General features: G+C 43.4%; 1 protein-coding gene across 1 annotated transcript in view; it reads left to right on the forward strand.

Moving 5' to 3' along the window:
* ZNF638 (zinc finger protein 638) overlaps positions 1 to 18,454 on the forward strand; it is a gene marked incomplete at its 5' end in the record, with an annotated part of 54,032 nt that overhangs the window by 20,035 nt on the left and 15,543 nt on the right. The window contains 16 exon segments of the mRNA XM_084263787.1: positions 3,591 to 3,652; positions 3,941 to 3,979; positions 6,402 to 6,709; positions 8,083 to 8,408; positions 9,350 to 9,496; positions 9,886 to 10,017; positions 10,348 to 10,406; positions 10,571 to 10,614; positions 11,485 to 11,556; positions 12,017 to 12,193; positions 13,923 to 13,975; positions 14,642 to 14,773; positions 14,929 to 15,057; positions 15,348 to 15,389; positions 16,981 to 17,121; positions 17,763 to 17,888. Coding sequence (XP_084119913.1) covers positions 3,591 to 3,652; positions 3,941 to 3,979; positions 6,402 to 6,709; positions 8,083 to 8,408; positions 9,350 to 9,496; positions 9,886 to 10,017; positions 10,348 to 10,406; positions 10,571 to 10,614; positions 11,485 to 11,556; positions 12,017 to 12,193; positions 13,923 to 13,975; positions 14,642 to 14,773; positions 14,929 to 15,057; positions 15,348 to 15,389; positions 16,981 to 17,121; positions 17,763 to 17,888 — 1,989 coding nt within the window.

Below are 18,454 nucleotides of genomic sequence, written 5' to 3' on the forward strand. Positions count from 1 at the left end.
ACCAGAATACAGAGTTCTGTTTTGTGTCATACAGCTAAGCAAGTAAATATATTTTCTGGTGCTGTTCTGTTTGGTTTTTTTTTCTTATCAGAAAGTCTGAACACCTACAGGACTATTTTTATATATTTGAAGGTGGGTTGTGGGTTTTTTTGGGATTTTTCCCTTTTTCTAAATGCATGTTCAGAAGTCAAAAGTTAAATCTCTTCCATCTGCATAGCATTGATATTGTAGGTCTGTCCATGGGAGGGGAGGAAGAAAAAGAGCTCTGGGACTTTGATCATCCTCCTCACGTGCAGTGATACTGGGCAGGTCAGCAGCTGCATGAGGGGCTGAATATGAAGAACATTCCATCTGTTTCATGCAGTGGCCTTTGGAAAGACCCTGTTCATCATTTCTCTTCCTTACAAAGCCCTTCCCTGGACCTTTAGCAATAGGTGGCCTGAGCCTTGATGATTACCATGCCTCCAGCCATCTCGGTTGGTTCTTGACTAGATATTCAGAGGTGAGAGGTGTCGCTTTTTGAATCAAAAGTGCAGCTTCAGGTTGGCCATCTGTGCCCCTTCAGTCAGGTGTCAGCTCTCTGAGAGACTGCCTAGCTGTCTGAAATACCATGGGTTTGTGGTAAATGATGACTGATGTGGGTTTGAAAGCTCATAGGTGTTGGAGCAGCATTGTGTCCTTGTTTTTATCTGGTGTCAGGAAGGTTTCTGCAGCTTTGTCGGAGATGGCCGTATGTGGTACTGTGGTGGAAGAAAAGGTATACTCAAGAAAGGTGAGCTTTCTGAGCTTTGAAACAATGAATTTTGAAAATTAATTGATACTATAAGCTGACTTGATGGTCTGGTGGAAGGTTTTCTCAAAAAGTTGTGTGTTTGTGTCACAGAAAAGACCTTTAGGATCATCAAGTCCAACCATTCCTGTCCCATGCTAAACCTTATCCCTAAGTACCTCATCTACCTGTCTGTTAAACACATACAGGGTCGGTGACTTAACCCCCCTCCCTGGGCAGCCTGTTCCACTTTTCAGGGAAGGCTGCCCAGTATAAATATTTCACAGAGAAGCTTCGTTTTCACCTTGGAATTGTGGATATGTTGGAATATTATTAAGTTGGGGTTTCTCTGTCTCCAAACCTGTCACTTTTGGAACAAGGTGGATTTGCAGTATTGCCAGCGTGAGGGCTCGTGCTCACTGTGTATCACAGTTCTTGTTTCCTGCCTTAAGTGGAGGATGTCTTCAACTGTGTGAAGTGGACTCAGTGCTTCCTACAAAGGATCACAAGTAAGGGGACAAAATGTGGGTCTGCTCAACTTTACTCCTCGTTTTTCTACATAATGGCTCGTTGTGAAACCAGCACAGTTGCAGGCCTTGCCCTTTGCGTGGCTGTTACCTCACTGCTGGCAGAAGATGAGAGCTTGAAGACTGGAGGCTCTGTGCTTCAGGACCTTTCTGATGGCTGCAAGTTCTCCTCTCACCAGGACGTGATGGAGTGCGTGTGCTGGGAGGGGGAAGGATGACTCTTGGGGGACAGGCTCGCCAGGAGGAGTGGATTATTTCTGAAGAATGAGAAAGGCGAGGAATTAGTTCAAAGAGGAGAAACCTGCATGAATTGAGACCCCTGTGGCAGTAGGAAATGCAAGAGGGCATTGGCATAATGAAGGCTTGAAGAAAAGAATGCTGTGTCAGGGAGGAGAATATCTCTTTGTAGGCCTGCCAGTCTCATTAAGGCTTGTGGGACCAGTAGCTAAAGCCACTTGGAAGCAAAATTCCCCCCTTGGCCCTCACAGACACCGGGTGTGCTTTCTTCATTTGGAACCATGGAAGCGGGATACTTGAACCCAAATTTTCCTTTGTTTCTCTGAGCTAATTTGTCAAGTAATGATTTTTCTTGTCTAATTTGGAGACTCTAGATAAATGCCATTGCTAAGAATGGGACTGCTCAATAGTGGCCAGTTACTAAGACAGACAGAGCGTAGGTGAGTTGCTCTCCGTGCGTGCTGCGCGTTCGCTGCACGTGCAGCTCTGCAGCTGCAGCTTGTCCTGTCAGTCTGCTCTTCAGCTCCTCGTGTGCTGCGGCTCAGGGAGCGAGACCAGTGCAGAGGGTCTTCTGAGTCATACTCTGCTGACTCTGTTCCAAATGTTAGAATCTGGTTTTCTGGATGCAGTTAGTAAAATCTTTCAGTGCCTGGCTGAGGTTGGTTGACTAGGGCATCTGTTTCTTCAGGAAATAAGTTTTGTATGTAAGGGGTGTTTTAATGTCTCTATACCCCTTGGTTTTTTATGTGTGGGGTGTTAAATGGTTTGGGTAGTTCTCCAATAGCACATTTCAGTGTTGATAGGCTGATGTGGTAAGTGCAAGAACAGCTCTTCTCTGTGCTGCCAAACTACAGGAAACTAACTCACCCCTGGCCATGTTAATTCTTCTGCCTCATAGGCTTTGGGTAAACCATCCCAAGCTTTTCTCTGCACCAGTGTGTTCAGCGCTTTTGTCAATAAACAAGGGAGTCTGATCCTGCCAACAATGCGTTTTATAATCTTTTGTGGTTATAAACCAGCCTGTGCTTAGAAAACCCTGTATGTAATGTCACAGCTGCAAATTGTTTTATGAAGCCTTGACTGTCAGTTGCGTTATTCAGCCACTTCTATCTATTCTAAAATATTAAAGCAGCAAGAAGTTGTTTGTTGGTGTTTTTAAGGACACTTAATATTATTATTGTTGATGACATCTAGTTCCTTACAACTGCAGACCATGTAACGTGTCTAATGCCTCTTCTCAGTAGCAAGCTTGACTGCTGCACTTGCTTTTACTAGCAGGTCAGTTTACTTTTGTGGCAAGAATATATTAGAATGAAGTCTTCAGGCATATTTTCCTGTGCTGGAGACTGACTCTGTGCTTAGTTAAACCTGTACTTAAGTAATTTCCAAGATCAAGGGTTTGCATTGTACGTCTGGATTTGACTCGTGCTTAACCCACCAGGTGTTCTCCAAGCAAAAGTTTGGTTAAGGGTTGGGGTTTTTTTTAATATTTTAAAACAATATTTTTGTGTGTTCCTGAAACATTTCATCAGTTTTTCTGACTGACCTTTACCTGTAACATTATTAAGTGCAAATGTTCTTGAGCTTAGGGCTGGAGAAGTTATGCCTCTGTAGAAATGATGTTTGGCTTAAAGGTACCATGTTGTGTCGGGCTCTGTGATGTATTCAGCTTAATGTGCTGTGTGTGTGTTCATCTCTAGCAATCTGTGAAGACTGCTAATAGTTCTCTTTCTTTTAATATAGCTGGCTACTGGATCAACCTCTTGCATCAGAAGTGTGGTGACAACAACCCAGTGTGGTGCTGGCAGTAGTAGATTCTTGTAATGTGATGCATTTTGTTCAACTTCCACTCAGATTCCTGCGTGTTCTTTAACAGCTTTTGGTAATCAAGAAGTATTTAGTCTTCTAAAGTGAGAAATCTGACCTTGATGTAAGAACATTGGTTAGGTAAAATCTGATGGAAAGCAAAGCATGGCAACGCGGAGCTGGAAGCTGTGGTGAAACACTAACAGTTTACATGCTGATCAGACTTCTCTGGATGTCTTTTCTCCAACCAGGACTGGATTCTGCATCAGAACACTCCTTCTCACATTGAAAGCTGCCGCCAGTTACGCCAACAGTAAGGAACCTGTTTAAAAAGTTCCCTTAGTGTAAGAGGTGTTTCCTGTGCATGCCCCTCCTCTGTGAAAATGTACTTCCTGGATTTCTTAACTGAGGTTTGTGGGTATCTGAGCTCTGTTCCAAACCGGCTTTAGGCCTTTAGGGTAAAAGATAAACTGACACTTGGTGGTTCTGGAGTCCTGAATGGGAGCCTTGACCTCTAAAAGCTACTGCATGTCAGCAAAAACTCTGTTGGGGTGGCAAATCAAGCTTTTTCACTGACCATTGTGTTTTTTGACATTAACAGGTACCCTGATTGGAACCCTGAGTCTCATTCCTCAAAGAGGTAACTGCTCTTTTAATTACAGGTTGCTTTTGATTTGTTGCTATTGTAAATGAGTGGTAATTGATGCAATTAATTTTCCTGTTTTGCTCATAGGCAATCTGTTAGCCACGTTGTGTTTTTGTTACAAAACTGGGTGGTGTGCTTTTGGGGGTTTTGTCCTAAGTTCATTTAATGATACAAGGGAGTTACTGGATGTGATACAGTAATTACCAAGCAAAACTGTGACTTAGCTCATTGATTAAACAGCATGAGTGATTTCTGACTTGTAGTCTTAATCTTTTTCCCAGTTAAACCATTCTTGTTTGCAACTTGAAACCCATTTGACAATAGGCGTGGTGGCGTTAGCTCTTCTGTCACAGGCTCTTCAGCCCATAGATCCCTGGGGAAGCTACGTGATCAAAGCTGACAAAACACTGGAATTCATGAACTCATGTTCTGTACTTTGAAATGGTGCTGTTTGTGACTAGTGTTTTAAAAACACACCCTGTGGATGAATTGCTCTTGCATCTCAGTTCCATGCTTGTACGTATTCCAGCTCACATACAGGACAGTGCAATGGGAGTGATATGACTTTAATTTTTGTTAGATTTTTCCTGTAACTTTCTGTTAATTAGTCTGGCTTGCTTCAATATGTAGGTCAGGTTAATTTGCAGAGTGCATCTGAGGTCTCTGTGTTAAACAAGGAGAACTAGAACTTCAGAGAGAAACCAAACAAGCTGATGAAGCTTTGCAGAGAATAACTATGTTTCAGAACCTCAAACTGAAATTGCTGTCCAGTGCTGCAGATGTTACATAAAACCTGGGGTGCAGGAAGTGTCTCTTAGCTGGAGGGTCTTAATTAACTGGAGAAATGATTAATAGCACTTTTTTGGAGTGAGTGACCTTCTGTGCTTGCAGGTGGGGCAAAAGTTGTCTTTTAGAGTGGTTCTTTCTTAAATGCTTCCTGACAACAGCATCTCAGGCTGGGAGAGCTCAAGTACTGCGTAGGCTTTGAGTGCTCACAGATGTCTGGAGTGACTGGGGGCAAGGCTGACTAGGGGCCAGGTTGACTGGCCCAGAGCAGCCTCAGGGCCAGGTGGAGACTTTGCTTTTTATAAATTGCAGTGGTTTGTTAGTACATTCACATGTTTGTAGTGAGGACAGGATCCATGGGGTTCATATAGATTTTTAATGATGTTTAAAACTTGTTAATTAGGTACCGTTGTGAGATGTTGGTACATGAGGTGGGTTGGAACATTAAGAGACCTGAGGGTTGTTCTGCTGTCCTCATCTAGTGCTGGCTGGAAAGGTCGGGTGGCAGCTGCCTTGCCTGTCCATCCCTTCTGTCTACCTGCTGTCAGCCTTCTCTCCTTAACCTGTTTCATCTCAGAGGAACTTGGTCCATTCCAAGTCCCAGACAGTAATAATAGGGCTCAATGTGGTTGTTCATTTAGGTGCTGATGCTTTATGTTACCTTTAACACACACAGACACTTGTGAGTTGAAACCTGAACTTCTTTTCTGTGTTAAGAACCTCGTGTATTTCAGTTGTCCAGCATGCAATCTTCCCAGTAAGTCTGCTTGTGCTGGATGCAACTGCAACATCAGTTACTGCCTGGTGTTACTTTTAGTTCTGCTACTAGAATTACTGGTGAGTCAGCTGTAGGAGCTTCTTCCAGTTTCAGGTCTCAAAGGCACTGGGTCTGCTCCACCCAGTTTTCAGTGCTGGTGCAGCATGTCTTTGGCGTTAAAGAAATCCCTGTGGGCTGAAAAGCTGGGCAAGAGCTTGGCTGTAACACACTGGCCTGTTACCTCACAAGCTCATCATAAATGTTTTGGCTTCCATAGTGTATATGCTCTGCATTTTCAGGTTTTTCCTCTTACTCTGTGATCTGTCCTGTCAGGGTTTTCCTACATCCCTGTCTCTAAGAGGGACTGCTTCTCTCATGGATCTCTTCACTGTTACTTCTTCTCATGTCCTTCATCAATTTGGCATCTCTAGGAAGCACATGTTTTCAGTGGATGTGTGTGTATGGAGTCCTCTCAATCTCCCTTTCAGACATAATGTCTGAATGTTGCTTACTTCCAAACTAGATTTGGAAGAAGCAAGGAAAGCATCTTGCTTCATTACACTTTCATGCATCCTTTTCCTCTTCCTGTTATTTTTTCGTAGCACTGCAGCTCCTGACTTCAGAGCTTTCTTTGCAGCTCTCTCTGGATCTGTGCAGGTTGTTCTCTCCCACTTGCTGCTTTTCAGTTCTCCCTACCTGTCCTAAATCCACATAGCAACCGTGATACCTGTATTTAAAGTAAGTTTGTTAACAAATTACACTCTCAACTTTGTCAGTTCTGGTTCTTTTTTGCAGAAAGTCTGTTTGGACAGACTTGGGTTAATCACTCTCTTCTGCCTTGTCAAAACTCATCCTGTGCCTTTATTCTGTTAGAAATGCTGGTGACAGAAAAGAAAACCAGACCCCCAAGCGTCGCTCCAACTCTGCCAGCCCCAGCCCGAGGCGTTCCAGGGTCACAGGCTCCAGCTATGTTCTTCGCCGGTCACGATCGAGATCCAGGAGCCCTGGTCGCTTCCGGCCAACGAGGCCAAGAAGCCGGAGCCCGCGACAGATGCGACAGCTTAGCCCCAGGCACAGGTCAAGGTCACCGCAGCGCTCGAGGAATCCGCTGAGGACTAGTCGGCGACCTCAGAGGTCTTCCAGCAACGACTGGTCACCAAGGAGGTCATCCCGATCCGAAGGTAAAGGCTGGGTACACACTGCCCAGTTGAAACCTCCTTGAATTTTGGGAAAGGTTGAGTTGATTTCAAGAGGTTTTTTCTGTCCAGCTGTCAACCTAGGGAATTTTCATAGCAAAATGCTGTGTCTAAACCCAGCTTTTCCTTTTGCTGTTGCTTTGTGAGAAGTATGCTTAGAAGCAGACAGGCATTCTGCAGGCTCTGACTTAGGAATTCAGTAATCATATACCATAACTGCCAGACAAGGGTCTGTTCAAGCATACTCAGCTTTTAAGTCTAAGTATAGTCAAGTATTAAAACCATCTGAAAGCTGTTCTTCCTTGGGCATCAGAACAGTAGTGTTCTGCAAAGGCTGTATAGATGGAGGAGAGAGAGAACACAATGCTCAGACAGCAGTGGCTAGAGGTGTGACTCAAAAGGGAAGCATAGTGTCCTGAAATAATTTTGTTGGGATAAGAGCATGAAAGGCTTGCAGTGAAAACATCCTTCGAAGCAGTGAAGTTTGTCGCACCGTTGTGTGACTCCTCCTTCAGCTTCTTCCAGTTGGCAGTTCTAGGAAATCTTATATACACTCAGTCAGTTCCTTGTGGTGTGTTTTGAGTTCAGTCTCTGGCTGAGATACCAGTTTATTTGGAGTTTTTGTTCCTTTTTTTCCCCCCTCTTTAGAACTTAAAAAGAAAGAATTTTAAAAGGTTGATTTTCCCCCCCTCCCTGCCCTTTGATCTGTATGCTGTGACTTGTATGCTTTCAGAAAATTCAGAGATGCTGAGCTCTTGTGGGAAAGAAGCCTAGGGGAAAAGCTGTGAGGGAACATGCAGCTTGGGGGAGATCTTAAGGCAAACGATTTTAATGTGGAAAATGAGGGGAAGAAGCAATTAATAACCAAAATACAAATCTTCCCTAGAAAGCGAGTGTAGAGGAAATGAATGGACCAGTAAGGACTAGTTTAAAACAAGTCTGTAGGACAAAGAGCAAAACAGAGGAGGCTACAGGATTTAGCAGAAGGCATCAGGCTAGTAAGTACTGCTGCGCATCAGTGTGTGAAAGGAGGATCAAAGTCTTGAAAACTTCCTTCCTTTTCTCACCTCCCCTGACACACCCAATCCAACAGGAATTCTTCTGCTCCAGCCACTAGGATTTTTGTAGGTACCGTTGCTGGTGTCGCACTGTCAGCTCTTACAGCGAGAGAGGGACAGAGGTTTGTTGTTACTTAAGTCTGTCTCTATTAGGCTGGGACTAAAGGCTCTCCAGCTTCAGTGAGTGAATCAGGAGTGGGTGGTGAGCTGGAGGCAGTAGAAGAGCGAGCAGCACCACACAGAGGTTTCCTTTGAACAACAAACCAACCAAACCCGGTTTGTTTTCCCTCCCGCTCGCAGACAGGAAGGCAGCTCTGGAGGCAGTAGTGAAAAGTGTGGGGCCTGGCTTTGTAGCAAAATTCAGTAAACATAAATCACTTCAAGCAGCTGGACAAGGATCTTCGGGATCGGGAAAATCGCCACCCTCTCGTGGGCTCCTACGGAAGATGTCTGGGAGCACCAAGAAGCCGCTGAAGACAAGTGCTTTAACAAAGACTTCGAAGAAGGACGTGCCTGGGTCAAGTTCTTCATCTCCAGAAGCTGATGACCAAAGCAAAGAGATGGGGGAAGATGAGGAAGACTTACCCACGGGAGCCAGTGGACCTCGTCCTACTTCTTATAATAGGGTGAGTTGATGAATGCTTTTTTCTGTGATTTTTAAGAATTTGTGTTTTATTAGTGTCTTGTTTCAGGGGGTCACTTGGAGGAAGATTAACCCTTCTGTTTACTGATTCTGTGTGATAGATGCTCCCGTCTTAATGCAAAGGTTTTCTGGCTGCACATAAGCAAAGTAGTTTAAAGAGCAAGGTTTTTGTTTTTAATGAACATGAAGGAAAACCTCTCTAGTGCTTCCCAACAGCAGAAAGAAAAGCCCATTAAATTTGGGTCCTCATTTTACTGGGCACTTGCCTGTCTGAGTGTCAGTGGTGAGCTCTGTTTGGAAGAGCTTAGCATGTAAGTAGAAGTAATGGACAGGTAGCAGAAAGCATCCAGTTTGTATTGTCCAGCAAAACAGATGGGGAGGAGAAATTTAGTACTCTTCTTGTAAGAACCACCTTAAACTGGTGTTGTCTTAGTCCACTGTACTGGTCCTCCTGGACATGCTGCCTGTAAACCAGATCTGTACCATGGTACTATAGGAAGGTGGTGGGGGTGCAGCAGTCCTCTGGATTTTGGCCTCTGAGCAAGGAGCAAAGAGAACAGTGTTGCCTGGTGCTGGTGAGAGCTGGTAGGTCGTTCAGAGAGGAAAGTAGGGGGATTGTGCAGCTCCTCACCCCTACAGCCCAGACAACCAGTCTTCTGTAGGTCTGTAGTACTTGATAGAACCCAAAAGGTTTTACTGTGGTACTTGGTAACCCTTTGCTGTGCCTGCTAAGTGGATTGAGGCAGAGTGGCAGAACAACAAAACTGTGGCTCTATCTTTGTGTTAAAAAGTAAAGACTTCAAAATTCCACTGTGAACCAAGCTGCCTGTCTACTTCAGGTGATTTTTATTACAGATTCTTTTTTTTCTCCCTTTTTTCTGGACATGGAAAGTATTTAATTTCTATTTTGATATCAATTTGTAGCTGTTGAGAGAGGAATTGCTGAACTGTGGGACAGTCCTTCAAATATCCGATCTGCCGGACGATGGCTTCTCAGATCAAGACATTAAGAAGATAGTTCAGCCGTTTGGCAAGGTCAGCGACCTCGTTGTGCTTCGCTCTAGAAATGAGGTAAGCTTTCCTGAAGAAGGTTTTTATGTGGGAAATGCAAAAGAAACTGTCAAACTGTGGAAAAAGTGTAATATGTGGATCCTTGGCTGAACACAGAGGAAGGCTTCTGGAGCGGTTTGTCACTAAAATTCACATATGTAACGTTGGAATAGCTGGGAATCTCCTTTGTAAGTTCAGTATTGCTTGCTACTGAAGTCTTTAATGTCAGAGGAAGTGGGATGCTTTTTGTAGAATGCTGAAATCCAGATGTTTTTCCTCAAACTCCACATGCAGTCAGAGAGAGAAATACACACAGTTCTGTCTGGAGCAGGTGCGCTAAGGGAGAAACTGCAGTGGATTGTTTCATGTCTCTGTAATCTATATAAACTGAAAGTGCTGTTTTATTTTAGGCTTTCTTGGAAATGAACTACAAAGAAGCTGTGATAGCAGCTGTGAAGTACAGTGAGACGGTGCCAGTGCTGCTGAATGGCAAACGGGTGAAAATCAGCATCGCGGAGAAGCCGAAAGCGACTTCTGCCCAGGTAACCATGTGATCCCTTGTGTGTGCTTCTGTATTTTGCTCCAAAACTTGATGTTCTCCAGAAAAACTTCATTAGTTTTAATATATTTTAAGCTTCCTTTTCATAAACAGCAGTCTAAAGTAGAAATGCACTTCCCAATTCCAGTTTCCCATTTTCCTTGGTTACATTTGGTATTTGGGAATAGCATCAGTTTAACACAGTGCAAGGTACGACCTATATCGATATATATACTTAATTAATATTAATAATCATGAATACCATTTTTACATGTGTAGCTTTACCATAAATAAAGTATAAATGGTGCAGTAAAAGTTTTACTTTCTGTTCCAGGTCAAAACGAGTGTTAAAAAGCGGGCTCAGAATGTTAAAAAAGTTGCACGAAGTACCAAGTAAGTGCTGCCATCAGTCTGTTACTGTTACAACAATCAGAAACTATCTCTTATCTCTGTTTGCTTTCTTGTATTTTGGTGCTTTTGAGCTTTTTTTTAAGCTATTTTAATATTCATTAACTGTCTTTAAAACAGATTTTTCTTTATTTCTTTCTTTTTCTCAGAAAAGATCCAAATTCCACCACTAAGACAGCTAAATCCGTTGTGGGTAAGGGTTTTGGCTGCCTTTATCTGATAGCTCTGTTATTGCCTTCCCTCTTTGTTCCCATGTCTACTTTTATGTGTGAGCAAGTAACTCGTAAGCAATTCAGAGCACTGCAGGAAAAACTCCAGTTTATACTTCTTGTTCAGAGTTTAGTGCCTCTCTGTGCCTTATATTCCCTGTATGTTCCAAATGCTTTACATTTTCTGTCCTGATCTTCTTATGGAGCAGATGGAAATTATTCTTGTTGCTGTTACTACTTGGCTGGCAGAAAAACTCGTATGTCATGCTGTTAGAGAGTTCTTTTGGGTTTTTTCATAGTACTTTCATAAAAATAGGGCAAAGTACAATCAATACATTAAAAGCTGAGAAGACTTTATACTAAATTTGGTATTGCTAAGACATTGGAAATAACCACCATATTTTTTTTTGTTGCTTATCATAGTGGCTTTCATGAGCAATTTTTCTGAGCAAAGTTAGGGGCTAGATGTTATTTTAATGGGAAATTGTACTTCTTAAGGATGTCTTGGTCATGATTCATTTGTCAGTGTGGTAACTTCTGAATCCAGTTCCCAGAGAGGGGTTAAGATTCCTCTCATGGTCTGTCTCTTAGATGTCTCAGAGACAGAAACCATGAACTGTTATAATCATCTGAGGGAAAGGGAACACTAACTGTTCTGCAGGAGCAAGGTTTTGGCACTGTTGTCCTAGCTACGTTCCTGACAGATACTCTGCTTTGTGGCTTTCCTTCATGGTTTGGGTTTTTTTTTGTCAGATCAGTTGAATTGCTGCTGATTAAGTTATTTTTGTATGTATTTGCATTTTCTTTCCAAGTAACTCCAGTAATAAGCACTTGGGTTTGCATATTTTTTGTAGGTAAAAAAGAAAAGACCAAGAAATCAGCTGGGACTGGAGAAAGTAAAATTAAGAAAACTTCAAATACTGTGGGTAAGGCAAATAGGAACTTTTACTCTTTAATTGAAAAGCACAGGCAGGTGCTTGTCCATCCCCCTGCTTTTCTAGAACAGATGTTTAAGGTAGTGAGTCCCGAGTTTTCACCCCTTTCCTGGGCTTGGATGCAGCAGACTGAGAGAGGCAAGCACCCTTCTTTCTCCTTGTGACTTTGCTAAGGTAGTGAAAATTAGTATCTTCTGTAAAACTAGGATAGTGTCAAACCAGGGGGAGCAGAGGAGTTGGGGGAAACAGACCCTTTCACATCACCACAGCCACACAAAGCTGGAATGAGCTTTTCCTGTGTTTGTGTGTTGTTTGTAAGGGGGGAGCAGGAATTGGTGAGTCTGGAGGCCTCTGAATGTCTGACAGAAGAAATTCCAGTTTGTGCTTTTACAAATGGATTGGTTTCATGGACTGACATGAGGAATGCTTTTTTCCTGCTGTCCCCTATCAGCAAAGTCTGCAGAGGAAGACCTTCAGATCTCAGCAGAATCCAAACCAGAAGCTGGGGAAGCTAAGCTGTCAGACCCAAAGGACCCTGCAGAAGGGGACACAGTCCCAGAGCCCCTGGAGACGGCGGAGGCTCAGCCTGAAGGAGTGACTGATCCTGCGCCTCTACCCGACAGTTCTGGTATGATAATGCCAGTTTCAAGTTACTTGGCTGGTTGTAAGTCACAGGATGTTTGACATAGTGATGTCATCTTGAACTTACTTAATTTTTAGAGAAACATGCACTCATGCCTCAGGTGGTGGCGTTGGACTTGGATGGGTTTCAGGAAGCTTTAACTGACCAAGGCAAATGGCAAACTGGTTGTTCTCATTTCTGTCCTAACCCTCTCTGTTACTGTGAACTAGATGAGAAAGCTTTTGGGGCTGGGAAATGAGGATGATACAAGGTATCAGAAAAGGAAATTATTAAAATAAGTTTGCTGACTGAAACATAAAGCAGCAGTTCATTGTGATGACTGAAGTGGCTGAACCCACTCACCATCTACTCTTTTTTTCAGTGGACATAATACTTTTCCTTGGACCTTCTCAGTGCAACACAGGGACTTGTATTTGTAACTCCTTAAAGCAGAGGACTCAGGTTTTCTCTACGTTCTGTTCACAGCCCTACTGCCAATTCTTTTAACCTCCATGCTTCACACTGCTTGCCAGAGCTGGCTCAATAGATGCTGCTTTCCCTGGTTTATAGCTGCTGTGTTTAAAACAAGGCCTGTTACTAATTATAAGGGGCTGCTAATACTTGGGTACTATGGATGTGAGAGTGGACATACGTTGCTGTCACTGAACCTGTTAGTAGTAGATAAAAATGGAGAGATCCCCCTCTCCCCACACCTGCAGGTCCTCTCTGATTTGCTCTTTTCCTCTATCATAGAATCGTAGAATGTTTTGGGTTGGAAGGGACCTTAAAGATCACCAAGTTCCAACCCCCTGTCACGGGTAGGGACACCTCTCACTAGACCAGGCTGCTTAAGGCCCCATCCAACCTGGCCTTCAACATCTCCAGGGAAGGGGTCATCCACCACCTTTCTGGGCAACCTGTTTTCCAGTGCCTCACCACCCTTGTAGTGAAGAATTTCTTCCTAATATCCAATATAAATCTACCCCTTCCAATTTAAAACCATTCCCCCTTGTCCTATCCCTACATGCCCTTGTAAGCAGTCCCTCTGCAGGTTTCCTGTAGGCCCCCCTTAGGTACTGGGCTGCCATAAGGTCTCCCCTGAGCCTTCTCTTCTCCAGGCTGAACAAGCCCAACTCTCAGCCTGCCTTCATAGGAGAGGTTCTCCAGCCCTCCAGTCATCTTTGTGGCCTCCTCTGGACCTGTTCCAACAGTTCCATGCCCTTCTTATATTGGGGACTCCAGAACTGGACACAGTACTCCAGGTGGGGTCTCAGGATAGAGGGAGTAGGGGGGCAGAATCGCTTCCTTTGACCTGCTGCCCTCTGAAGTTTTCTTACCCTCTTACAAACCACCGTGGACTTGTCCCAGGAAGAAGAAAGATTGTGTGGCTGCACACTGGCACCAGCTAGTCCCTGTGTGCCCACAAGAAAGTCTTGTGGTTGTGACTAGTCAAGTGATAAGGCTTTGATGTCAGCAAAGTGTTCACATATTAATTAAGGGGGTTTAATTGCTTGGGGGTTTTTTGTCCTTACTTGAACCTATTCTTTCTGGAAGTTTTCACACAACAGCACATGTGCCTTTCCAATGTCATTGGTCAGTGTAAGTGAAATGAAGGAGCATTTCCTTTTATCACAGCCACAGAGGTGAGAAAAAGTAGTGCCAGAAGCTCTTAAAGCTCTCCAGTATTTTCAGAAATCTGCCAAACCTTGAGCTCCCCCTGTTTTTTCTTTTTCAGAAGCTGTGACAGTGACTACAAACAGTGAGGAGTCAACAGAACCAGCTGGCAAGGTGAGTGTAAAGGTGCTCACACCCCTGGGAGTTGTGAGTACGGTGTCTGAGTGTTGGTGTGCAGCCTGAAAACCTCCGACTGACATCCCCTGCCCTTTGATTCCTGTTTGAAACCCCAGACAGTTTCTTTTCTCCTTGCTGTTTGTGATGTGATGGACACCACCTGCTTCACTCTGCTCTTCTGGTGTTGGGCTTTGCTTTTCCCCCTTGGTGTTGGCTCTGTGCACCAAGCTCCTCTGTGCTCAGGTCACTTACGTTGCCCTTCTGTGGGTTTCTCCTCTTTGGGTGTGCGGTGTTTGCACGGATGGGCTGTGACATTGGACGTGTGGATGTAAAGTAGTGACCTGGTTGTAGGGGTTTGGATGGCCTTTGTGTTTAATGAGGTAGCATGAGACAACCTCAGGTTTGTGCAGAATTAGCTTAGGTGTAGGTACATCCACAATTAAGCACTAATTTAGGTGATTACCTGACATAATTAGACAAAAGGGTTAAAAAGCCTGTTTAATATACTTTGCTGCTAAATCCTACAGAGGTTTCAGTGATCTTTGGTTTTGATGTAATCACAAGTATTACAACATGCTTTAAGGGTGGGTTACACAGTGAAAATAAATGCTCCCTGCCAAGTTTGGGGTCAGAAATGTGATGTTTACTTCCCTTTGTTTACAGGAGCTTGATGATATGTGCGTGGTTCTGGTTTCAAACCTGCCAGAGAAAGGCTATTCTGTTGAGGAAGTTTCGAACCTAGCAAAGCCATTTGGAGGCCTGAGGGATGTGCTGATTTTATCCTCTCATAAAAAGGTATTCTCATTGGGTTTTGGTAGTGCTTCCACCCAGAGAAGCAGGGAATGCATTTTTAACCCATGCAGACGGGTTAATGTAGTGTGCAAAGAGGGATGTGAGATCCTGTTGGGAAATAACTGCTTAAAAAATATATTTTTTTTTAATTTTAAAAGGCATATCTCGAAATAAACAGAAAATCTGCAGATTCCATGGTTAAGTTTTACACCTGCTTTCCAATATCACTGGATGGAAATCAACTCTGCATCAACTTGGTGCCTCAGTATAAGACCATAAAAGATGAAGTAAGTAATAAAGCCTTCTGAAATCCCAGGCTAGGAGATAACATTTCAGTGCAGGGCAGGGTTTTATATTTAAGCTGGCTTTTGTACACCATTCTTTGTGTTAAATGTCTTTTTGGGTCCTGGTCTTATGATAAAGTAACACCACTGATGTCAGAAGTGTTGCTGCTATTGATTTTATTAATAAAGCAGAAACTTAAATGTTGTTGGGAGTCAGTGGCTGTCAGCTAGCTGCTGCTAGCAAAGCTGTATTTTACACATCTTACAATGTCTTTTTTTTTTTTATTTTAAAGGAAGCAATATTTACTGCTGTAATTAAAGATTCTGACCCTAAGGTAAGTTGCTAGCAGTCTAACTTGCCCTTCACATGCTATGAAAATACCGTATTTTAAACTGGAATTAGTATCCTTCATGCTGAAATGTTAGCTAATTGTATTGTTACTGAAGTGCTCCCTTGATTTCAGTGTTTATCTATGTTGTCACGGGTGAATGAGCAGGGAATAGAATGAGTAATGTTCACTTATTTAGCTCTGTGATGCATGAAGTGCAAGGAATTAAACACTTTGTAGGAGTCCTTTGAGACCCTCCCCTTCTGTTAGGGTTTTTTCACGTGCTAACAGCAAGCTGCTGCCCACCGTAGCTCAGAGAACACACAGTGTTTGCCTGTATGTGATGCCACCTGTTTTCCTGGTGTGTTTTATAGATGATATTTTGATTTGATGATATAGATGATATTTATAGAGGATATTTTAGTTTAACTATCCAGACCACCTCTGTGCTTTGTTTGGAGGAGCCGGTGTCCCTTATTGTCCCTCCTCTTCCTTCACCCACACACACTGCAAGTAGGCAGCTGACGTACAAGGCATATTTATGCTCTGTAGGTGGGCAGTGGTCACTGGAGTTGTCTCTTCTGTGGAAAAACAAACCCCAAAAGGCTTGAATTTTCACTCACAAATGTGTCCAGGGACTATATGCTCCTCCTTACGGTTGTGCCATCTCCCTCTCTTCTGGTCCTGGGAGAGTGATGAATAATGGAAGAAAAAACATACCAGACTGGGAGTGGGGGAAGCTCTTGCTTGTTGTGTTTTTAAGATGTGCAGCTTTCAAGTAGCCAAGATTAAACCTGCCTGGATTTGTTCCTGTGTGATTTAGTCTGGGAGATCCTGCTCTGGCAGGGGGGTTGGACTAGATGATCTTTTGAGGTCCCTTCCAACTCCTAATGTTCTGTGATTTGTTTAAGGTTTCAGAAGTCCCCCCAGTACCTTTGAGCTTTGTATCCCTTGATCCACCGCAAAGAGGTTGGTGCCAGGGTTGTCTGTGGTGGTGCCAGTGGTGGGTTCTGTTGGCTCTCAGCCCGCTCCTACCCTCTGCAACAGCATTCCTCCCAGTCAGAAGAGACTTGCTGGTTGCTTCTCTCTAGGGGGGTGGTGGTAACTGTTTGAAAACAAAGAACTACAACAGGAAAATCCTTCAAAATTCCTTATTACAAGCTGATCAAATAAACCAAACTCCAACTTAAAAATGAGGATTGGAGTATTTGGGATAGGTTTCTGTGCCTTGACCAATTTATAACTGACTAGACAGCAGCTGCTTTTCAAAACACCAGATTGTATTTACACTTCAGCTAGGTTTTGCAGTGTTCTTTAAAGAGACTTTTACTAGGTAGTTACAAGATTTAAAGGATGATTTAAAATCAGACACCCAACTTGAACCTTTTGAATTTGTCTTTCTTTACTGGGGGGGATATAGCTGTTGCTTTTGATCTGCACAGAGAAGTGGAGAATCTGGTATGAACATGGGAATGTGAACATTGGATATGTGTGAAATCTCTTTGCAGAAGCTTTCTGCAAAGCTTTTTGGAGTTCAACAGTCACTAATACAGTGCATTACAGAGATAAAGTGAGTGTTGTCACTGCTTTTCTTTAGGCAAATACTGAAAGTATACATAATCAGTTTGTACATCTTGGGAACTTGCCAGATGATGGATACAGAGACCTTGAAGTAGTCTGTGTGGGACTCCGATTTGGAAAAGTCTATCACTACGTTGTACTGAAAAATAAAAACAAGGTAAGTTCTTGTTTTTGTGGGTTTTGGGGTTTTTTTTCTCCCTTCCTGTGGTACAAAGAACCATGTTAGGAAAAAAAAATATTTAAAAAAAAAAAAGGATTTTTAAAATCTCCCAGTACCAAGAACATTCTGCTAATGAGAAATCAAAATTTCTGACACTTACTCACTTGTCCTGAGCAAGAAAACAGTTTGTCTGATAGTGGGAATGGGAAAAAAACGTCCAACCAAACTTTGGGCGGTTGCCTAGGCTGAACTATACAAGAACAGTTGGGTGAGCTCTGAGTGTAAAGCTTCCCACATGGCTGGAGAAGTTACTGCCCTTTGATGTTAGAGGTGTTAGTGGGGGAAAATGAGCTGCTGGTCTGTAGGAAACTTGGTCAGAGACTTTTTATTTTGATATAAGAAGTGAAGGTGTCAGAACTGCTGAAATTACTTTTGGTTTTGGGACACTTTGAAATGTAGTGACGTGGGCTTTAATAAACTAATGCTGCTTATAGCTAATTCTAAGCAAAGAAAACAAAAACCCTTCAGGGATACTAGATATCCTGTGCTGTCCCAGCTGAATGTACTGAGCTCACACTGCAGCACAGAAATAAGGTGAAATAATGGTCATATAGAGCTTGTGCTTGTTTTTGTTGTAGGCAATTCTGCAGCTGGATAGTCCCAAGTCAGCCAGGTCAATGTACAGCTTCCTGCAGCAGTACCCCTACAATTTGGGTGAGCGTACCTTGACCTGTACCTTGTCACCCAATGGAGAGTCTGCTGAGGTAAGATTCCTTCTTTTCAATAGGACGTGATTTTTGTGGACTAGAACCACCTTTCCATGAAGTGCAGCTGCTGGTGATGACATCAGTATCCCCTTCACCCTTTGCTGGCGTTGAGGGGCAGAGTGAAAGATGTGCAGCGATGGGATCCACCAGTCTGTATTCTGGGATGTGGCATGGGGTGAAAGCACGTGGTGCTCTTTGTCTGCCTTTTGTCTCTCCCTGTGTGGCATCTCTCTTGCTGGTGAAAGTATTTCTGGATGAAGGGAGAAAGGAGGAAAGCAGCTGCATTAGAAAACTGGTTAAGAAAGGATTGGTAGTTGAAGTGAGGTTTGTTTTTCTGATGAAGTTTGACTCATCTCTAGCAGTTCATCTGCTTTAGTTCACGTGCTTCCAGGCTTAGTGGCTGTGTCAGGTTTGGTGTGGCCATCCACAGCTGGTTTCCAGCTTCTTTGTGGAAACTAAATTACTTGTGGTACCGAGCAGCTCCCCCTTCACTTTGGGAACATCAGCTAGTCATGTGCAGAGAACACAAACCCAGCTGCAGTCCCCCTCACAGCGCGGAGGCG

The sequence above is a fragment of the Gallinula chloropus genome, assembly GCF_964237585.1.
Source record: "Gallinula chloropus genome assembly, chromosome: 4".
In the NCBI taxonomy this organism is placed as follows: domain Eukaryota; kingdom Metazoa; phylum Chordata; class Aves; order Gruiformes; family Rallidae; genus Gallinula; species Gallinula chloropus.